Source organism: Saccopteryx bilineata, chromosome 1, assembly GCF_036850765.1.
Source record: "Saccopteryx bilineata isolate mSacBil1 chromosome 1, mSacBil1_pri_phased_curated, whole genome shotgun sequence".
Taxonomy (NCBI): domain Eukaryota; kingdom Metazoa; phylum Chordata; class Mammalia; order Chiroptera; family Emballonuridae; genus Saccopteryx; species Saccopteryx bilineata.
In genome coordinates this window covers 404,811,768-404,828,371 of record NC_089490.1, presented here as the reverse complement: position 1 = coordinate 404,828,371, position 16,604 = coordinate 404,811,768, and the positions used below count along the sequence as shown (strand labels likewise).

Genomic DNA, 16,604 nt, shown 5'->3' with positions numbered 1-16,604 from the left:
CTGCACGGTTTGGCGCTCACACTGTTTATTGGCCGGAAGGGGAGAGTGTGGTCAAGGGAGCTGTGGGTCCCCGGGTGGCTGCACTGTGCAGTGAGCCCCCTGGGTCCTCCCCTACTGACCTCCCGCTGAGGCTTCAGGTCAGTGGTCAGGGCTTGGGCGGGCCACGGAGCTTCCGGAGTCCGGGACCATCCTGGTCAGACTCCCTTCAGTGGCGTTCGATTCCGGCCACATCATGGTATACCAGAGTTGTCGAGACCATGTCCCCCACCCCCACCCTCCACCGGGAAGCCCCTGGCGGCACGGGACAGACAGACAGATACAAGGACAGACCCGGTGGCTGGGCAGGGGGTGTCAGGAGAAGGACCCCAGCAGGCAGCTCCCTGGGCGTGCCGAGTCAGGGCCGGCCAGACGTAGGGAGCTCTGCCCCGAGCCTGGAGAGGTGTCACTGTCAGCCTTGCCGGTCAGGACTGACCCACAGTGCCGGGTTGCCCGCGGTCCCTCCCAGACCCGGGAAGGCCACGCTGCTCACCTCCTTCGGCAAACCTGCTGGAGGCTGCCCAGCTAGAAGGGGCCGGCAGGATGGGAGCCCCGCCCCGGGCCAGCCTGTCTCTCCAGTTGACCGTGCACTTCTCCGGGACCAGGGACACCTGCCAGCTCCTTTGGGCTCAGACCGGCATCCCTACACCCCAGCCGCGGGTTGTGAGGCCAGAGGTCCCCAAACTCCCCATCTGTCCAGATGGGTCCCGTTTATCACGCGGCCCAGATGCTGTCAGCTGCCCGCCTGCCCACCTGTCTCTGCCGGCTCCACAGGGGCCACTGCAGCTATTTCCTGGGACAGGGAGGATGGGGCTGACCCCTGGGCTCCTCTCCTCGGAAACTGTCCCATTCTGACCTCGAGGTCCGGCAGAAAGCATGACAGGAACGGAAGGCCCCTCTGGCTCCCTCCCCTCCCCTACGTACGGTGGGGGCAGGTCCGTCCCCCATTCCCTGGCCTCCCTCTGCTGGAATCACCCAGTCCTAAGGGCACCAAGCGGGAGGCGGGGCAGGGGACTCGATGTGGCCAGAACCGGGCTCTCCCCACAGAGGGAGAGAGTCTGCAAGGGGGCGAGTCTCTGGGCTGAAGTTTATCTTCTTCTTACTCTTTCTTTAAAAAAAACTTTAAAAATATATATTTTTAAAATTTACTGATTTTAGAAAGAAGGAGTAAGGGAGAGAAAGAGAGAGAAACATCAGTTGGTTGTTCCACTTATTGATGCACTCACTGGTGGATTTTTGTCTGTGCCCTGTGCCCTGACTCAGGGTCGAACCCATGACCTTGGTGTATCTGCACGATGTTCTAACCAGCTGAGCTGCCCGGCCAGGGTTTCTTCCTGCTTCTTAGTGTCCACTCCCTGCCCCCAAATTCCCATCATAAAACAACACATTGCTTTTTTTTTTTTTTAACAGAGACAGAGAAAGAGTCAGAGAGAGGGATAGACAGGGACAGACAGACAGGAACAAAGAGAGATGAGAAGCATCAATCATCAGTTTTTCTTTGCTACACCTTAGTTGTTTATTAATTGCTTTCTCATATGTGCCTTGACCACGGGCCTTCAGCAGACTGAGTAACCCCTTGCTGGAGCCAGCGACCTTGGGTCCAAGCTGGTGAGCTTTGCTCAAACCAGATGAGCCCGCGCTCAAGCTGGCGACCTTGGGATCTTGAACCTGCGTCCTCTGCATCCCAGTCCGATGCTCTATCCACTGCGCCACCGCCTGGTCAAGCAACACATTACATTTTAAATGAAAAAAAAAAAAAAAGAAAAGAGACAACTTTATAAAACAATTATCCTGTGAGTGTAAAATGCTTTCTGGTCACGTAGCACGTATAGAATGTCTTCATTTGGGTAAAAAGTAGGAATTTCTGTGGGTCTCTGTTAAAAATATAAACAAGTCAGGAAGCTGCTACCTCTCAAAATGTCTCCCCCTCCTGGGTCCAAAGAGTTTTGCTGATTTCGCGTTTCAGTGTTATCCGTAGGGCTTGGATGTCTTGATGGGCACCGTGAACTCTTTTAAAAAGGAAATTTCAGAAACCACATAAAATGATTTGCACTTTGAAAGCAAAGACATCTCTTGCTGTCTGTCTCCATAAGGAAAACCCCAGGGCAAACGCTGGCTGGGCAGGGTCTGCAGGGGCGGGCAGTGGTGGGGGGAGGGGTGAGCAAAGGATTCTGGAGAGAAGGGCAAGGTGGAGGTGGGCGTTAGGGCGAGAGCACCCCCCCAGGCAGCGGAGTGTCCAGGACACGTGGCGTCCTTCCATCGCGGGGCTGGAAGGGGCGCGCCCTCCCTTCTGCAGTGAAACGACTTGGCGATGTATTTTGTAGGGAAGCAGCGCCACCTGGTGGCCACGGAGAAGACTGCTGGGCAGGCCCTGGGGGCGGCCACCTGGGGGTTTCTGGGACCTGCCCCCAGGCAGAGAAGGGGAAGAATCTACAGCATGATCTTAGTGCGTGCCATGTAAGGACAGTCCTCAAGGAAACCTCCCCTCCCCACGTGTGCCGTGGGGTCACCTCTCTTCTCATCCTCCCCCATCCTTCGTGGGGGGTGGGGGTGGGTCAGGACCACAGCTGTCACTCTTGTTCTCAGCCCTGGGGTCCCAGAGCAAGTAAGCAGGGAAGAGGCGGGGGGTCCCACGTGGTCCTGGAAGGGCTTGGCGACGAGGTGGGGGTGGGCTGGGCGGGGCCCCGTCCCCCTAGAGGGGGCTCATGGGCAGGGACAGCCCCGCGGCCCCCAGCTGGGCCCCGTCCCCCAGGGCCCTCTGGAGGACGGCCCGCAGAGGCTCGCGCTTGCCGGGCTGCCGGCCGGCCGTGAAGTAGATGAGCGGCTTGGAGGCGGCGTGGACGCAGGCCAGGAGGGTGGCCAGCGGCGGGAACACGGGCAGCAGGAAGTGCAGCAGCGGCCGCAGGCTCCAGTAGAAGAGGTAGGGCAGGCCGCAGAAGAGCAGCAGCAGCCCCGAGCCCAGCACGGCGCCGTAGAACCTGGGCCGCGGGCGCCGCGAGCAGCAGGCCACCCAGAGGAAGAGGACGAGCGCGGCCACGCCGGCCACGCAGGCCAGCGCCAGCAGCCAGGCGACGCTGGCCGCGTGGAAGCGCAGGCAGGCCAGGGGGCGCGCGCGGGCCCGCAGCTGGCCGCAGGCGTGGGCCGGCAGCAGCACCGCCGGCAGGGTCAGCGCCCAGAGCAGCCCGCACACCACGCCGGACGCGTGTCGGGGCCGGCAGCTCGCGTAGCAGTCGGGGAAGATCTCGGACACGCAGCGCTCCAGGCTGAAGGCCGCCAGCAGCCACAGCCCCGTGGCGAAGCCCAGGAAGGTGACCACGAGGTAGAGGCTGTCCTCGGAGCCCAGGGCGGTCTGGACGATGGAGAAGACCACCTGGCAGCCGAGGAACAGGGAGTCGGCCGCGGCCAGGTGCAGGACGTAGACGGAGAAGGGGCCCTTCTTGATGCGGAGGCCCAGGTGCCAGAGCACCAGCCCGTTCCCCAGCAGCCCCCCGAGGCCGACGGCCAGGGTCAGGTAGAACACCACGCTGGTGAAGGTCCTCCAGAGCCCGAACATGCTGGCTGGCGGGGTGGCCGTCCCGCGGGACCCTGGAAGGAGGTGGCACACCCCGCTGCTAGTATCATTCCTCCACTGCCCGGGAAGGCGGGGCCGGCGCCCCGATCTACAGGGCGCGCTCTGGGTGCCGCCGGAGGGATATGGCTGCAGCTCCGGGTCCACCCTTCCCCGGGAATTCTCAGCCTTCCGGCCTCCCTGACCCCCGTGTAAGGGGAGGATTCTGTAAGCCGTGCCTAATGCAGCATAGATGATGACCGTAACTGGGGAGGCAGGCCCTCTCTTCCACCCCCACCCCCCCAACAGCCAGCCAGAGATTCACAGGGCGCCGCACAGTTAATGAAAAACGGCAGGCAAAGGTCGCCGATGGGTGGACAGGTCTCGGCAGGCAAGGGGACACCCGTGGGGACCACACGTGTAGGGGTCTCCTCCCTCCTCCACATCAGGGACCCTGTGGGTGTAGGGACTTTGGTGACAGGTCACAGGGCCCCGGGTCCTCTGGAGGAAAAGCTAACACAAGTGTTGCTATTGGCCCGTTTCCAGGAGCAAGGGGACAAGAGTCCTGTTCTGGTCCAGGCTGGCGGGCTCACTCTGGGATGCCCCGTTCCCCAAGGTGAGAAAGCACTGGTTGTGGGGAGGTCAGGTAGGGGCAGCTCAGGGCAGCCTCCTGCCTCTCCTGTGCCCCCTCCTCTCCCAGAATCCATCCTGATCCTTGTTCTCCGCTGCAGAGGTCACGGAGGTGAGGGGGTGGGGGTGGGGGAGGCATGGGGGGAGAGACAGCGAGGCAGAGAGACAGAGACAGACAGAGGGAGAGATGGAGGAGAGACAGCAGGAGGAGCAGACACAGAGACACAGCCCACCTGATACACACCTGGGTCTCTGCTGGCCGCCTCTGCTGGGCTGTCCCCCCACCGAGCACCCTTGTCCCCTCCCCACTTACCTGGGTCCCCCCCCCATGAGGCCCTGAAACCTCCACAATCCGGCTCTGAGACCCCTGCCTCACCCGCACCCCAAGTGTCCTCAACAACTGGCTCCTGTCTCTGTGGCTGGCCTTGTCCCCAGGGGGGGTGTCACCTTTGCCTCCCACTTTGGGCCTTGCCCTGTGACTGGCACGTAGCCGTCCTCTATTTTTTTTTCTTTTGTATTTTTCCTAAGTTAGAAGCGGGGAGGCAGTCAGACAGAGTCCCGCATGCACCTGACCGGGATCCACCCGGCATGCCCAGCAGGGGGTGATGCTCTGCCCATCTGGGGCATTGCTCTGTTGCAACTGGAGCCATTCTAGCACCTGAGGCAGAGGCCGTGGAGCCATCCTCAGCGCCCAGGCCTACTTTGCTCCAATGGAGCCTTGGCTGCAGGAGGGGAAGAGAGAGACAGAGAGGAAGGAGAGTGGAAATGGTGGAGAAGCAGATGGGCGCTTCTCCTGTGTCCTGGATGGGAATCGAACCCAGGACTTCCACATGCCAGGCTGAAACTCTACCACTGAGCCAACCGGCCAGGGCCCATAGCAGTCCTCTCTTGGAGGTCCAGTGAGCCAGGTTGGCCTCTGGTGCAATGGGGTGACTGTGCTGACCCTCCTCTCTCTGGGCCTCAGTTTCCCTCGTATACGGAGGGAACTGAGCAGACTGCTGGGTTGTTCTGGGGAGGGTGAGGAGGGAGCTTCCGCTCCTGGAAGAAGGTGAGGGAGGGGTGGGTGGGCTGGGTGCTCATCAGAGCTCTCAGATGGGTGCATCAGCCCCTATACCCAAAGGAGGCCCCAGAGCCCTGGCTCTAAAGCCTGCTCCTCAGTCAGCCGCCCCCGACTCCCTCCCCACTCCGCAGTGTCCCTCCTCACGGAAGCCAGACTGACCTCGGGGGTTCCCAGAGCCGACCTGGGAGCAGGTGGGCCTGGCAGAGGGGCTCAGAGCCTTCTCGCCTGCTGTCCGGTTCTTCTCTCAGACCAGCTGGGGAGGCAACGCTCACCACCAGGCCCTAAATCCTCTCGTGTCCCCTGGGGCCCGGCTGACTGGACCGTGGGCACCGGACCAGTTCCCTGGAAGTGGGCGGAGGGAGCTCCCTGTTCTTGGAATGAGCTCAGAGGGAGCTGTCCCCGGTGTGGGCCAGTCCCTGCCTTTCTCCTCTGCCCTCCCCTCTGGACTGCCCCCTCCCCCAGTCCATGGGGCAGAGCCACACCTTCCAGGTGGCCCTGCTGTGGTGGCCCCTGCTCCTGGCCCTTGGGTTTGTCCTGGAGGTACCTGTGAGCTGGGGGATGTGGGTATGCACAGCCCGACCCTTTCTGGCTGTGTGGCCTCCAGAGCAAGCCCTGACCCCTCTGGGCCTCAGTTTCCCCTTCTCCTTGGACTGACCATTCACAGACAGCTCAACGCCTGGTCTGGGATTGGCTCTCATGATGGGTCACTGGTCCGAGCTGCTGTGGGTGGTCTGCAGAGGTCCACCCGCCCTTCTCGAGAACTCCTCCGCCCTTACCGTCAACCTGCCAACCTGCCTCACAGGCCTGGGGTCCCACTGTCCAGGGCTCTTTTGGAGTTGAAGCCCTTTTCTGAGTGTTGTTCCGAAGAGCGACATACCCTGAGACGTCCCTGCCGACGAACCCCGTGGCCGGGGGTGTGTTCTGCGGTTCCTGGGGCCCCCAGAGCTCAGTGCGACACGGGAGAAATATCCGAAGGAGGTTTGCTTGTCCTCCTTGAACTGGGTGACAAGCTGGGCTTAAAAGTCATTTCACACAAGTGACCAGCATAAAGCGAGTGTCCTTGGGCGCAGCCCGAGGGTCCAGGCTGAGGCCGCAGGTATTTCCGCGCTTAGGTTAAGGGGGCTCCCAGTTTGTGCATCCTGCGCGGCCCCGTGAGCGCTTCGTCCTGCAGGGCCCAGCCCCCGCCTGCCGCTCCCCCTGCCCCCCTGTCCTGGGGCCTTCGCTCAGCGTGCTGGGGACACCCCCTTTCCTCCAGGGGTCACCCCGCCGGCCCCACCGCCTCCGGATCTCGTCCCCGCACCCGCCCGGCCTCCATGCCCCCCATTTTCTGTCCCCTCCCCGCTGTGGGCGGGGCCTCGTGCTCGGGAGTCCGGCGCGCAACCCGGAGAGAAGCACCTGCCCTAGGGTGTGACAGCCACCGCCGCACACCCCTCTGTGATGTGACTCGTGGGCTGAACGGGGCCCCAAAGACACACACGTGGCCAGGCCCTGGAACTGGGGTATGGCACTATGGGGAGAGAGGGTCTTTGCAGGGAGAAGGGAGGGTTCTGAGATGAGGCCCCTGGGATTTCCAGGTGGACTCTAAATCCAGTGACCAGCGTCCTCATCAGAGAAAGCAGAGGAGAGAGTCACCGGGGAGAGGCCACATGACGGGGGCGGAAGCACAGGCTGGAGTGACAGGGCCACAAGCCCAGGGCGCCGGGAGCCCCAGGGGCTGGAGGATGCAGGGAGGACCCTCTCCGGAGCTCTCTCAGGGAGCACAGCCCCGTGATGCCCGGATTCCAGACTGTGGCCTCCAGCACTGGGGGAGGACAAACGTCCATGTCCTGAGCCACCGCGGCTGTGGGCCTTTGTTACGGCCGGCCGCCCCAGGACACGGACACAGCGCCATCGTGGGCATGTCCCTCTCTCTGAGCTCGCCGAGGGGGACACTGAGGTGCAGGAGAGTGACCGGCCTGTGCCGGGTTGTGCAGAGCTCAGCGGGAGATGACCGGTCAGGCCTGGCCATCTGTTCAGAGCATCCTTCCTGGGCTCCCTTCTCTGCTGGGTGTCCGAGCTGCCCTGGGGAGCTGGGTGACAGTGTCCCAGCCTGTCACAGGGAAGCCCCACTACAGGAAGTGGTTGGCATCCTGCCACGTTTGACCTACGGACGGGCAGTTTCACCCAGTTCAACCCAAACCCCGCTCTGTGGCCTCGGGAAGGTCCGTGTGCCTCTCGGGCCCTGCAGGCCTGGGCGGCAGTTTGTCACACATTGGGTGTGTGTGGGGACTCAGTGAGGAGCACGCACACGGAGAGGGGAACTGAGCACATGTGAGTGGGACAGTGGAGGCAGGAGGGCCTGTCACGAATCCCTTCTGTTCACATGGTCCCCCCGCTCCGCCCCCGCTATCGTCCCATCCGAACCTCAGGACAAAATCGACCGGACTGTGAGACCCAAACTGGGGACAGGAAGTTACCCAGGCCCCCTAGGGGCAGATGAGGAGTGGGGACTAGCGGAGGGTGGCCCCACTTCCCAGCAGCGGGGTGTCCCAGTGCCACGCCCCTGCTGCTGGCCTGCCTATGGAGGGCTCATTGGAGAGTGTGTGTTTTTTATTTATTTATTTATTTTTTCCTGTATTTTTCTGAAGCCGGAAACAGGGAGAGACAGTCAGACAGACTCCCGCATGCGCCTGACCGGGATCCACCCGGCACGCCCACCAGGGGGTGATGCTCTGCCCACCAGGGGGTGATGCTCTGCCCACCAGGGGGTGATGCTCTGCCCCTCCAGGGCGTCGCTCTGTTGCAACCAGAGCCACTCTAGGGCCTGGGGCAGAGGCCAAGGAGCCATCCCCAGCGCCCGGGCCATCTTTGCTCCAGTGGAGTCTCGGCTGCGGGAGGGGAAGAGAGAGACAGAGAGGAAGGAGAGGGGGAGGGGTGGAGAAGTAGATGGGCGCTTCTGTGTGCCCTGGCCCTGAATCGAACCCAGGACTTCCACATGCTGGGCCAACACTTTACCACTGAGCCGACCGGCCAGGGCCTGGAGAGTGTTTTAATGTTCTCCTATTATCAGAAATGGGCAAACAACACATCCGAGGACAACTGCCACAGGGCAGACAGAGGAGCGGCACGCCATGGGGACCACCGCAGGGGAAGCCCGGGCAGGGACGGAGACAGAGGCAGGGGCCCGTCCTGCGGTTTCCGAGGGAAGGAAGGAGGGGTGAGGCCAGTGAGCAGGTGTACAGTTGGCTGGTTTGAGCAGTTTCAGGGGCTCTGTGGGGGGGCGGGCTGTCCCTGGTTGTCTGGGGCAGAGACAGCGGTCTTGGTCTTGCGTCTGAAGAGAAGGTCAATAAGGGAGTCAGAGGGGTGGGGCTCTGCAGGGGTCGCCCTGTGTTTGAAAGTGGTCTTGCATCTCTAGGATGTGGACAGCGGGGGGGGGGGGGGGGGCGCACCGGGACTGAGGCTGGCCTCTCCGCCCCCCTCACTCCTCATTCCAGGTTGGGGTCGTGCGCTGTCCTCCCCAGGGGCTGCCTGCCACCGCCTGTTACCGGCAGGGCAGAGGGTCCTGGGCTAGGGGCCGGTTCTCCCCAAGCCTGTTCCCCACTTGTGAGGTTCACCGGAGGGATGTCGTGCATGTTAAGGTGTTTGATCCCGGCCCGACGCGGAGCAAAACTTGGCCTATGTTGGCTTTTATTCCTTTTGTTGTATGCCAATGGCTGTCAAGAGTTCTGAAGAATTAGGATTTTCTGTAAATGCACCTTTCTGAAAGCGAGCCGGCTCAGCCCATGGCGAGCAGCACACGTGGCGGATGGTGGGGAAGCAGGCGGCTTGAGGGGACCCCACCGCCCGTCACCGTGGGGACAAGCCCCGCCCACCCAGCCAGCCCCGCCCACCCCAGGACCGTGTCCGGGAAGATACTGGACCATGTCATGAAAAGAAGATAACATTCAAGCAGATATTATGTTTTAGGTGGAACGTTTTTAGTGTGTTTTTTCCAACTTCTGAGATAATTAAATAGCCGAGGAGTGAGCTTAGCCTCATTCAACAAAAACAAACCATAATTCACAAATTCCAGTCAAAATCCGTGGGGGAAGGTAGGTCTCTCCCTTGACTCCTGGACCACACGACGGGGCTGCCTTGTGTGCTTAAAGATACACAGGCCTGGGGCCCAAGCAGCTGTCCCCGTAGGCCCCTGGCGGGGTCCCACACCCTTCCTGGGAACCCCGGCTGTCCAGGCAGTGATGGAGCTGTTTCCTGGGAACTCCCCTGGCCCGACTCGGCCCCGGGCCATCCTGGGAGGGGTTTCGGGGGGCCACTGGCTCTGGTCCTGGGGTGGCCCCCTTGGGCTCTGGGCTGCCTCCCTTCCCACCCTGACCCGGTGAGGTCCCAGGAAGGGGCTGCCTTGAAGCAGTGTGGCCTCAGCCATGCAGGGTGACTTTTTGGGGACTGGAGCTGGCCAGGGGTTCATGGTGGGTCCCTCATGCCTGTCTGGGGACAGACAAGAGGTGCAGCCACGTGAGGTCAGGGGTGCCAGCCCACAGGGAGGTGAGAGGTCAACACTGTGCTTGCCTGGCGGAGTCTGCAGGCTCTGCTGGCCGCTGGGGCCCAGGCCTGGGGTCCAGCTGGGGGCGATCCTCCTTAGCTGCAATGTCCTGAGGTGTCTGGGGCCACAGGAGGGGACGGTAAGCAGGTGGATCCCGGCAGAGAGCACCCCACCCCCATCCAGCCACACACTTGCTGTCTCAGCCATGACCAGGGGTGGGGCTGGGCCCAGTCTCCATGGCGGCCCTACAGGGGTCTGCGTTTCTGGGGCTCACAGAAGGTGCCCTGCTCCACGGGGCTGATTAGGGGGAAATGAGAGACCCTTCCCCAAACCCAAGGACACTGAGGCTGGACTCCCTGAAAAGGATGTGGAGGGAACGTGGTCTGAGGGTCCAGGCCTTGGCTGTGCCGCTGTCTGGCGGTCTTTTTTTTTTTTTTAATTTATTTATTTTCTGAAGCTGGAAACGGGGAGAGACAGTCAGACAGACTCCCGCATGCGCCCGACCGGGATCCACCCGGCACGCCCACCAGGGGCGACGCTCTGCCCACCAGGGGGCGATGCTCTGCTCCTCCGGGGCGTTGCTCTGCCGCAACCAGAGCCACTCTAGCGCCTGGGGCAGAGGCCAAGGAGCCATCCCCAGCGCCCGGGCCATCTTTGCTCCAATGGAGCCTTGGCTGCGGGAGGGGAAGAGAGAGACAGAGAGGAAGGAGGGGTGGGGGTGGAGAAGCAAATGAGCGCTTCTCCTATGTGCCCTGGCCGGGAATCGAACCCGGGTCCCCCGCACGCCAGGCCGACGCTCTACTGCTGAGCCAACCGGCCAAGGCCTGTCTGGTGGTCTTGAGTGGTCACTGGACCCTCCGAGCCTCAGTGTCTCTCAGCTGTGAGGTGGGGTCCCCGCCCCCATTGCTGAAAGGATTTCCAGAAGGAATACACGTGGTGAGGGCGATGGCCGAGTGATTAATCCTGTGTTTCTCTGCTGGGTTCGTCCTTGTTTGGGAGGAAGTTTATATCCGGGGGCTGCAAGGCCGCTTCCCCTTCCGAGTCTTGTTTCCCCAAACTGAGTAATTGAGGTTGACGGTCATGTCCTGGAGGGCAGGGGAGTCCCCGGGCGGGGCTCTGAGGTGCCCTGCAGAGGTGGAGCGGCCCGGGGCTCCCGCCGCCCAGGGTCCCTCACCCAGACCTGCCGCGATGCTGGGGGTGCAGGCGCAGCCCCCGGGGGGTGATGGCTGGATGGCGGTGCCTATGGATTTAGGGCCCACCGCCTGGGCCAGACTCGGAGGGGACAAGTCCAACCACGGTGGGGACTGGATGTCCCTCCTTCTCCGAGGCAATGAGTCAGAACTACCTTCCCTGCAGAAGTCGGAGGGAACGGTCCCTCTCTGAGACTGGGTCCGTGGGCGTCTCGTCCGGCGGGCGTGGGTGTTGGTGGGGCTGGTTTCCGAGGAGCGGGACATGATTCAGAGCATTTCCCGCAGTGCCCCTTTGGCTGTCATGCTGGACAGCTGGGGAGGAGGACGCGCAGAGACGGCCGAGCAGCTTGCTGCAGGGACCGCAGTGGTCACAACCCGGGCTCCTGACCATCTGCGTCTATGAGCGGATGCCCTTGTCACCGGGGGTCAGCAGAGTCACCTCCGTGGCTGCTACAGGAGGGCCGTCACCTGCTGTGGGTGCTGTCCAGGTCCTGCAGGGCGGGCCTGACCCGGAGACCAGGCTGCGCGTGGGGAGGGGGCACTGCTGTAGGGGTGGGCGGGACTGTAACCCTGTAAACCCCCTCTCACCCCTGTGACCTTTCTGCCCACCCAGGGTGCTCTGCCCTCTACTGCGGGGGCACTAGCGGAGGCCGGAACTTCTGCAGCTCTGAGCAAAGTGCCTGTCACCAGGCCTGGGGGAGGGGGAGGGGGTCGGGGGTCCCGGGGAAGCCTGGAGCAGGAGCGGGGCACTGGGAGGGGGATCTCACAGCCTTGGGCCAGCTATACCAACAGCCCCACTGGCTTCCGGAAGCACATGCCTGAGCCCCCAATTCTGCCTGTGTTTCGTCCTCTACAAAGAAATGATCAAATGGGGGAAATATCAAAGGGGCGCCCGTTTTGGATCAAGCACAGTCTCGTCCTGAGATAGGATGATTGGGTCTGTGGCATCACCATCTCTCCTGCCTGAAACTCCCGATGGCCACGGAATTAGCCCAGGGCAAGGAGGCTGCCGGCACCTGGACAGCTCATGGGGCGTCCAGCTCTGGGCAGAGTCTCCCTGATCTCGGCAGGGCAGGGCAGAGCCACGATGGCGCTGGCCTGCAGGCAGAGGGGATGCTGGGGCCATCGCTGCGCTCACCCCCACGGTGGCCTGATGACTGTGGTTCTCGAAGCCGGGCCCCTCCCCCATCACGTGCTGTCTGTACCACGCTTCCTTCTGCCAGGTGGCTGGGAACACAGCCCTCAGACCCGGGGCCAGATCTGCTCAAGGTCCCCACAGGAGGCCTGACCAGGCGATGGCGCAGTGGATAGAGTGTCGGACTGAGAAGCGGAGGACCCAGGTTCAAGACCCCGAGGTTGCCAGCTTGATCACGGGCTCATCTGGTTTGAGCAAAGCTCACCAGCTTGGACCCAAGGTCGCTGGCTCAAGCAAGGGGTTACTGGGTCTGCTGAAGGCCCACGGTCAAGGCACATATGAGAAAGCAATCAATGAACAACTAAGGAGTCCCAAAGAAAAACTGATGATTGATGCTTCTCATCTCTCAGTTCCTGTCTGTCCCTGTCTATCCCTCTCTTTGCCTCTCTCTCTGTCTCTGTAAAAAAAAAAAAAAAAAATCAACCAGTGAATGCATGAATAAGTAGAACAAATTGCTATTTCTCTCTCTCCCTCTCTCTCTCTAAAATCAATAGAAATATTTTAAATAATAAAAACAATTTAAAAAAAAAAGGAAAAGAAAGGCCCCCACAGGAGCGAGAAGACCACCCTCTGAACCCGGCACCGCCTGGAGGCGGCAGCCCCCTCCCCCCAGGTCACGGCCTTGGGGAGATGGGGTGGGGCCTGGCTTCTTCTCAGACACTGGTTTGGGGTGGGCCTGATGCTGGCTCCCTCCCTTCCTCCCACGGGCTCCAGGAGGGGCTGGGGGCTGTGGCGTGAGGGGGGCGGGAGGCCAGGGCTGGGCAGAGACCCCCATGGCTGGTGTTGGTGTATTGACACCTCCAGGTGGAGCTCGTAGCTTCCGTTTCGCTTCCTTCAGGGGCAGGAAGTTCTAGCCACGAGCAGGAGCTGGTGAAGGTCCCGGTGCCTGGCCTTCTCTCTCTCTGCTCGGACTCTCGGTTTCAGATGTCCATGTTTGACCGGGGTGAAGTGACAGGCCTGAGTCCACGCCATGGCACGGAAGACGTTGTCCTGTGTCAGGCTGAATATTCTTGTTGTGTTTTTCCAGCTTCTGAGGTACATAGCAGAGCAGCGAGCTTGGCCTCACCCAGCGAGAACAGATGGCCATTTAAACTTGCAGCCAAAAGTCAGCGGGGGAGGGAGGGCGTCTCCCTCGGCCCCTGGACCACGCGACGCTGGGCTGCCTGGCGTCCCTAAACACACAGGCCTGCGGCCCAAGCAAGCAGCCTTCCCTGCTGGTCCCCCAGGAGCGGGCGGGGGTGGGGTCCCACACCCTTCCTGGGAAGCCTGGCAGCCCAGGCAAGGCCAGTCCTGTTCCCGGGAATGCTGTCCTGGCAGGGACAGCTCCAGGGGGTCCTGGGGTCCTGGAGGGGGTTCGGGAGAGCACTGGCTCTGGTCCCGGGCGGCCTCCTTGCACCGAGCTGCCTCCCCTGCCGCCCTGACTCAGGAGCAGGGTTGAGGTCTGGCTTTTCCTGGGGTCAGAGGGCTGCAGCCACGTGAGGTCAGAAGGCTGCAGGCAGGCGGGGAGGTGTCCCTGGGTGGTGGAGCCTGGACGCTCAGCTGCCTGGCCAGTTCGGGGCTCAGGCCTGGACAACAGCCAGCTCTGGTCCTTGAGTCCTCTGCAGTTAAAGGCCAGTGCTCAGCTCTGCCCTGGACGCAGGGGCCAGTTCCCCGGGGCTGGTGACACTGTGAGCTCGTGCAGAATGAGGGGAGATTCAGACTGCACGCTGGGAGGGATGCAGGTAGGAGAGGCTGGGTTCGGGCTGGGGGGGGGGGGGCAGGGAGGGGGCGAAGGGCCCACCCCTCACTGGAGATGTACGCAGCTTGGAGGGGGGGGTTTAAGGAAGACGGTGCAGAGAGAGCGAGGAGCAGCCTAGGAGTGACCCCTCGGACCATGCCCCCCCCCCCCGGGGCAGACCCGGGTCGGAGGCCAGGGGTTTGTAGGAAAGAGCTTGTTGGCCGACTGAACTACTCCAGGCTTCTCCGTGTCGCCTCCTGCAGCCAATGGCAGCGAGTGTCGCAGGGGCAGGGGACAGCTCGGTGCCCTGCCCACCCCTTCCCTGCAGGCTGGCTCCTCTGAGAACGTGGGATCCCGGGAGCCCCTCCTGACCTGGTCCGCCATGAGCCCCGGGGCTGGGGTTGCAGATATTTTTTAAAAAGCATCAAAAGGTGCCTGACCAGGTGGTGGTGCAGTGGATAAAGTGTCGGACTGGGATGCGGAGGACCCAGGTTCCAGACCCCGAGGTCGCCAGCTTGAGCGCGGGCTCATCTGGTTTGAGTAAAGCTCACCAGCTTGGACCCAAGGTCTCTGGCTAGAGCAAGGGGTTATTCGGACTGCTGTAGCCCCCCCAGTCAAGGCACATATGAGAAATCAATCAGTGAACAGCTAAAGTGTCGCAACAAAAAATTGATGATTGATGGTTCTCATCTCTCTCCATTCTTGTCTGTCTGTCCCAATCTATCCCTCTCTCTGACTCTCTCTCTGTCTCTGTAAAAAAAAAAAAAAAAAAAAAGCATCAATCAAAAGGTGATTTTCATGCACGGAGCTAGATTTTGTTCAATCACTTAACAATGTTCATAGCTCCTTATCATGACCCCCCCAGGGGGGGGACTATGGTGGAGGGTGACCAGAGCCAGCCTGGGTGGGTGACGACAGCGCCCGCTCCTCTGGGCCCCTTCCCTGGGCAGAGCTCAGCATGGCCTCCGTCTCCTCCGTGGGGGGAGGTGTGCGTGCTCATTTCTGTTCTGACCATAGCACAAAGCCCTCTTCCTGCACATGCAGTCTGCTCAGTCCCGGGACCCCCTGTCCCCGGCCACCTCGCTGACCACACAGCTCATCTCTTATGTCTAGAAGAGCGGCCAGGTCCGGCCGCCCCAGCAGACGGGTACAGGCCTTGTGGTCCCCGCCCACCACCTTTGCAAGCCTCCCAGCCCGTCCCCTAGGCGGAGCCGATGTCCCGTGCGTGCGCAGTAAGGGAGGCGTGAAGATGGCCCCGCTCAGTGCCACGCTGCCGAACCGGAGGCTTTCCGTCCTTTTCACTGGTGCGTGCGTCCGCGGTAGAGCCGTCTTCGCTGCAGTACAGAACGCGCCTGTGTGATGGAACCCTCAGTGACTTCCCCGTCCTCTCCTGGGAGATTTTATTTTTTTGTGCTTTATTGGGTTTCATGATGAGACACCACAGTGGGACGCGGCTTGCCGGACCGCGGGGCGGGGACCTCGCAGGTGCCTGGAAGGCGGCACTTCTTGGGAAAAAAGGGTGTGAAGCAGGTATTTATTTAAAAATTGCAGGTCGGACTCAGCCAGGGGAGGAAGGGGACATGGATATCCATGAAAACACGGTTTTCTGTGTGCTTGAAATATGTCATCATAAAAAGCAACAGGGAATCACTTATAAATAAAATAAATTTTACAAAGTACCAAAAAAATGAAAAAAAAAATTAACCCTATCTGAAAAGTCTCAGTGCTAACGGCAGGGCTGGGGTCTTGCGCTGTGGTAGACCGTTTAGCGGAGCAGCCGACAGCAGTGAGGTGAGTGGCTGGGCTGGGCCGGCAGGATGGACTTCAGAAACACTCTACCGAGCGAAAGAGAAGACAAGCCTCGGAGGAATACGAATGTTCAGTTACGCCACAATTTAGGCAGAATGTGAACCCAAGGCCAGCCGCATAATGCACGTTTAGAGGCGGAGTCCAGAGCACAGCTGTGAAGTCAGGGCAGCTTGACCCAGGGTCCGGCCCTCCTGTGCCCGGAGGACCTCACGCTAGCGACGACGGCCCTTCCCCTGGGAGGGCGGAGGGGCGTGGGCGTCCACTGCGCCGCTCTTCACACCTGACCTATGGCTCTGTGTGGCCTTCGGTGTGAGTCAGAGTTTTATTATATAACCAGCACTGGGAAATGTAAAACAACGTGGTCAAGGCAAAGCTGCCCGGAGGAGGGCACCGTATCCACTGCGGGTGGCGGAGGACGTTTTTGTTGTTAGGAGACCTGCGTGGAAGTGTTTGCGTTTGTGAGAAGCGTCACCATGTGTGCAAATTACCACAAAATGGGGAGGGGGGAGAAGAGAAAACTAACCATGAGCACACCTAGAACAGGATCTGTTCAGGTGTTCTCTGTGCTCTTCTTTTAATTTTCCTGTGGGTTTGAAAACTTTCAGAATAACTAGTCAGGAGAGAAGGTCCTGGGGACCCTTAACTTACCGTCGCTGCCTTGGCCACGGCTGCAGGAAAGCCAGGGAAAATCCACCCGAACTCAGGGAGCAATGCTGCCTGTTACTTGTCCAGAGTAAAAGTGGAAGCAGTGGACATCTTGGCGACCTCCTTGAGTGAGTGTCACGCCCGCGTTTCACATGGCCGGCCATACGGAGGGCAGCGTGGGACCCATTCCCTGTCAGGCGTCCCCAAACTACGGCCCGTGGGCCGCATGCAGCCCCCTGAGGCCATTTATCCGGCC

At 61.2% G+C, this 16,604-nt stretch overlaps 1 protein-coding gene across 2 annotated transcripts; it reads right to left on the bottom strand.

Moving 5' to 3' along the window:
- Positions 1-1,572: 1,572 nt before the first annotated feature.
- MRGPRG (MAS related GPR family member G) lies at positions 1,573-5,510 on the bottom strand. Of its 2 annotated transcripts, XR_010728392.1 has the most exons (3): positions 5,433-5,510; positions 2,547-3,621; positions 1,573-2,045 (listed from the first exon to the last, which is right to left on the bottom strand). XR_010728392.1 is itself a non-coding variant. In XM_066254085.1 (2 exons), the coding sequence occupies exon 2, from the start codon at positions 3,587-3,589 to the stop codon at positions 2,729-2,731; it is 861 nt and encodes a 286-aa protein (XP_066110182.1). In that variant the 5' UTR covers positions 3,590-3,621; positions 5,433-5,510; the 3' UTR covers positions 1,573-2,728. The 2 variants fall into 2 exon arrangements, 1 of the variants encoding a protein (XP_066110182.1); XM_066254085.1 differs by having other exon boundaries at positions 1,573-3,621.
- Between the last annotated feature and the right edge of the window lie 11,094 nt (positions 5,511-16,604).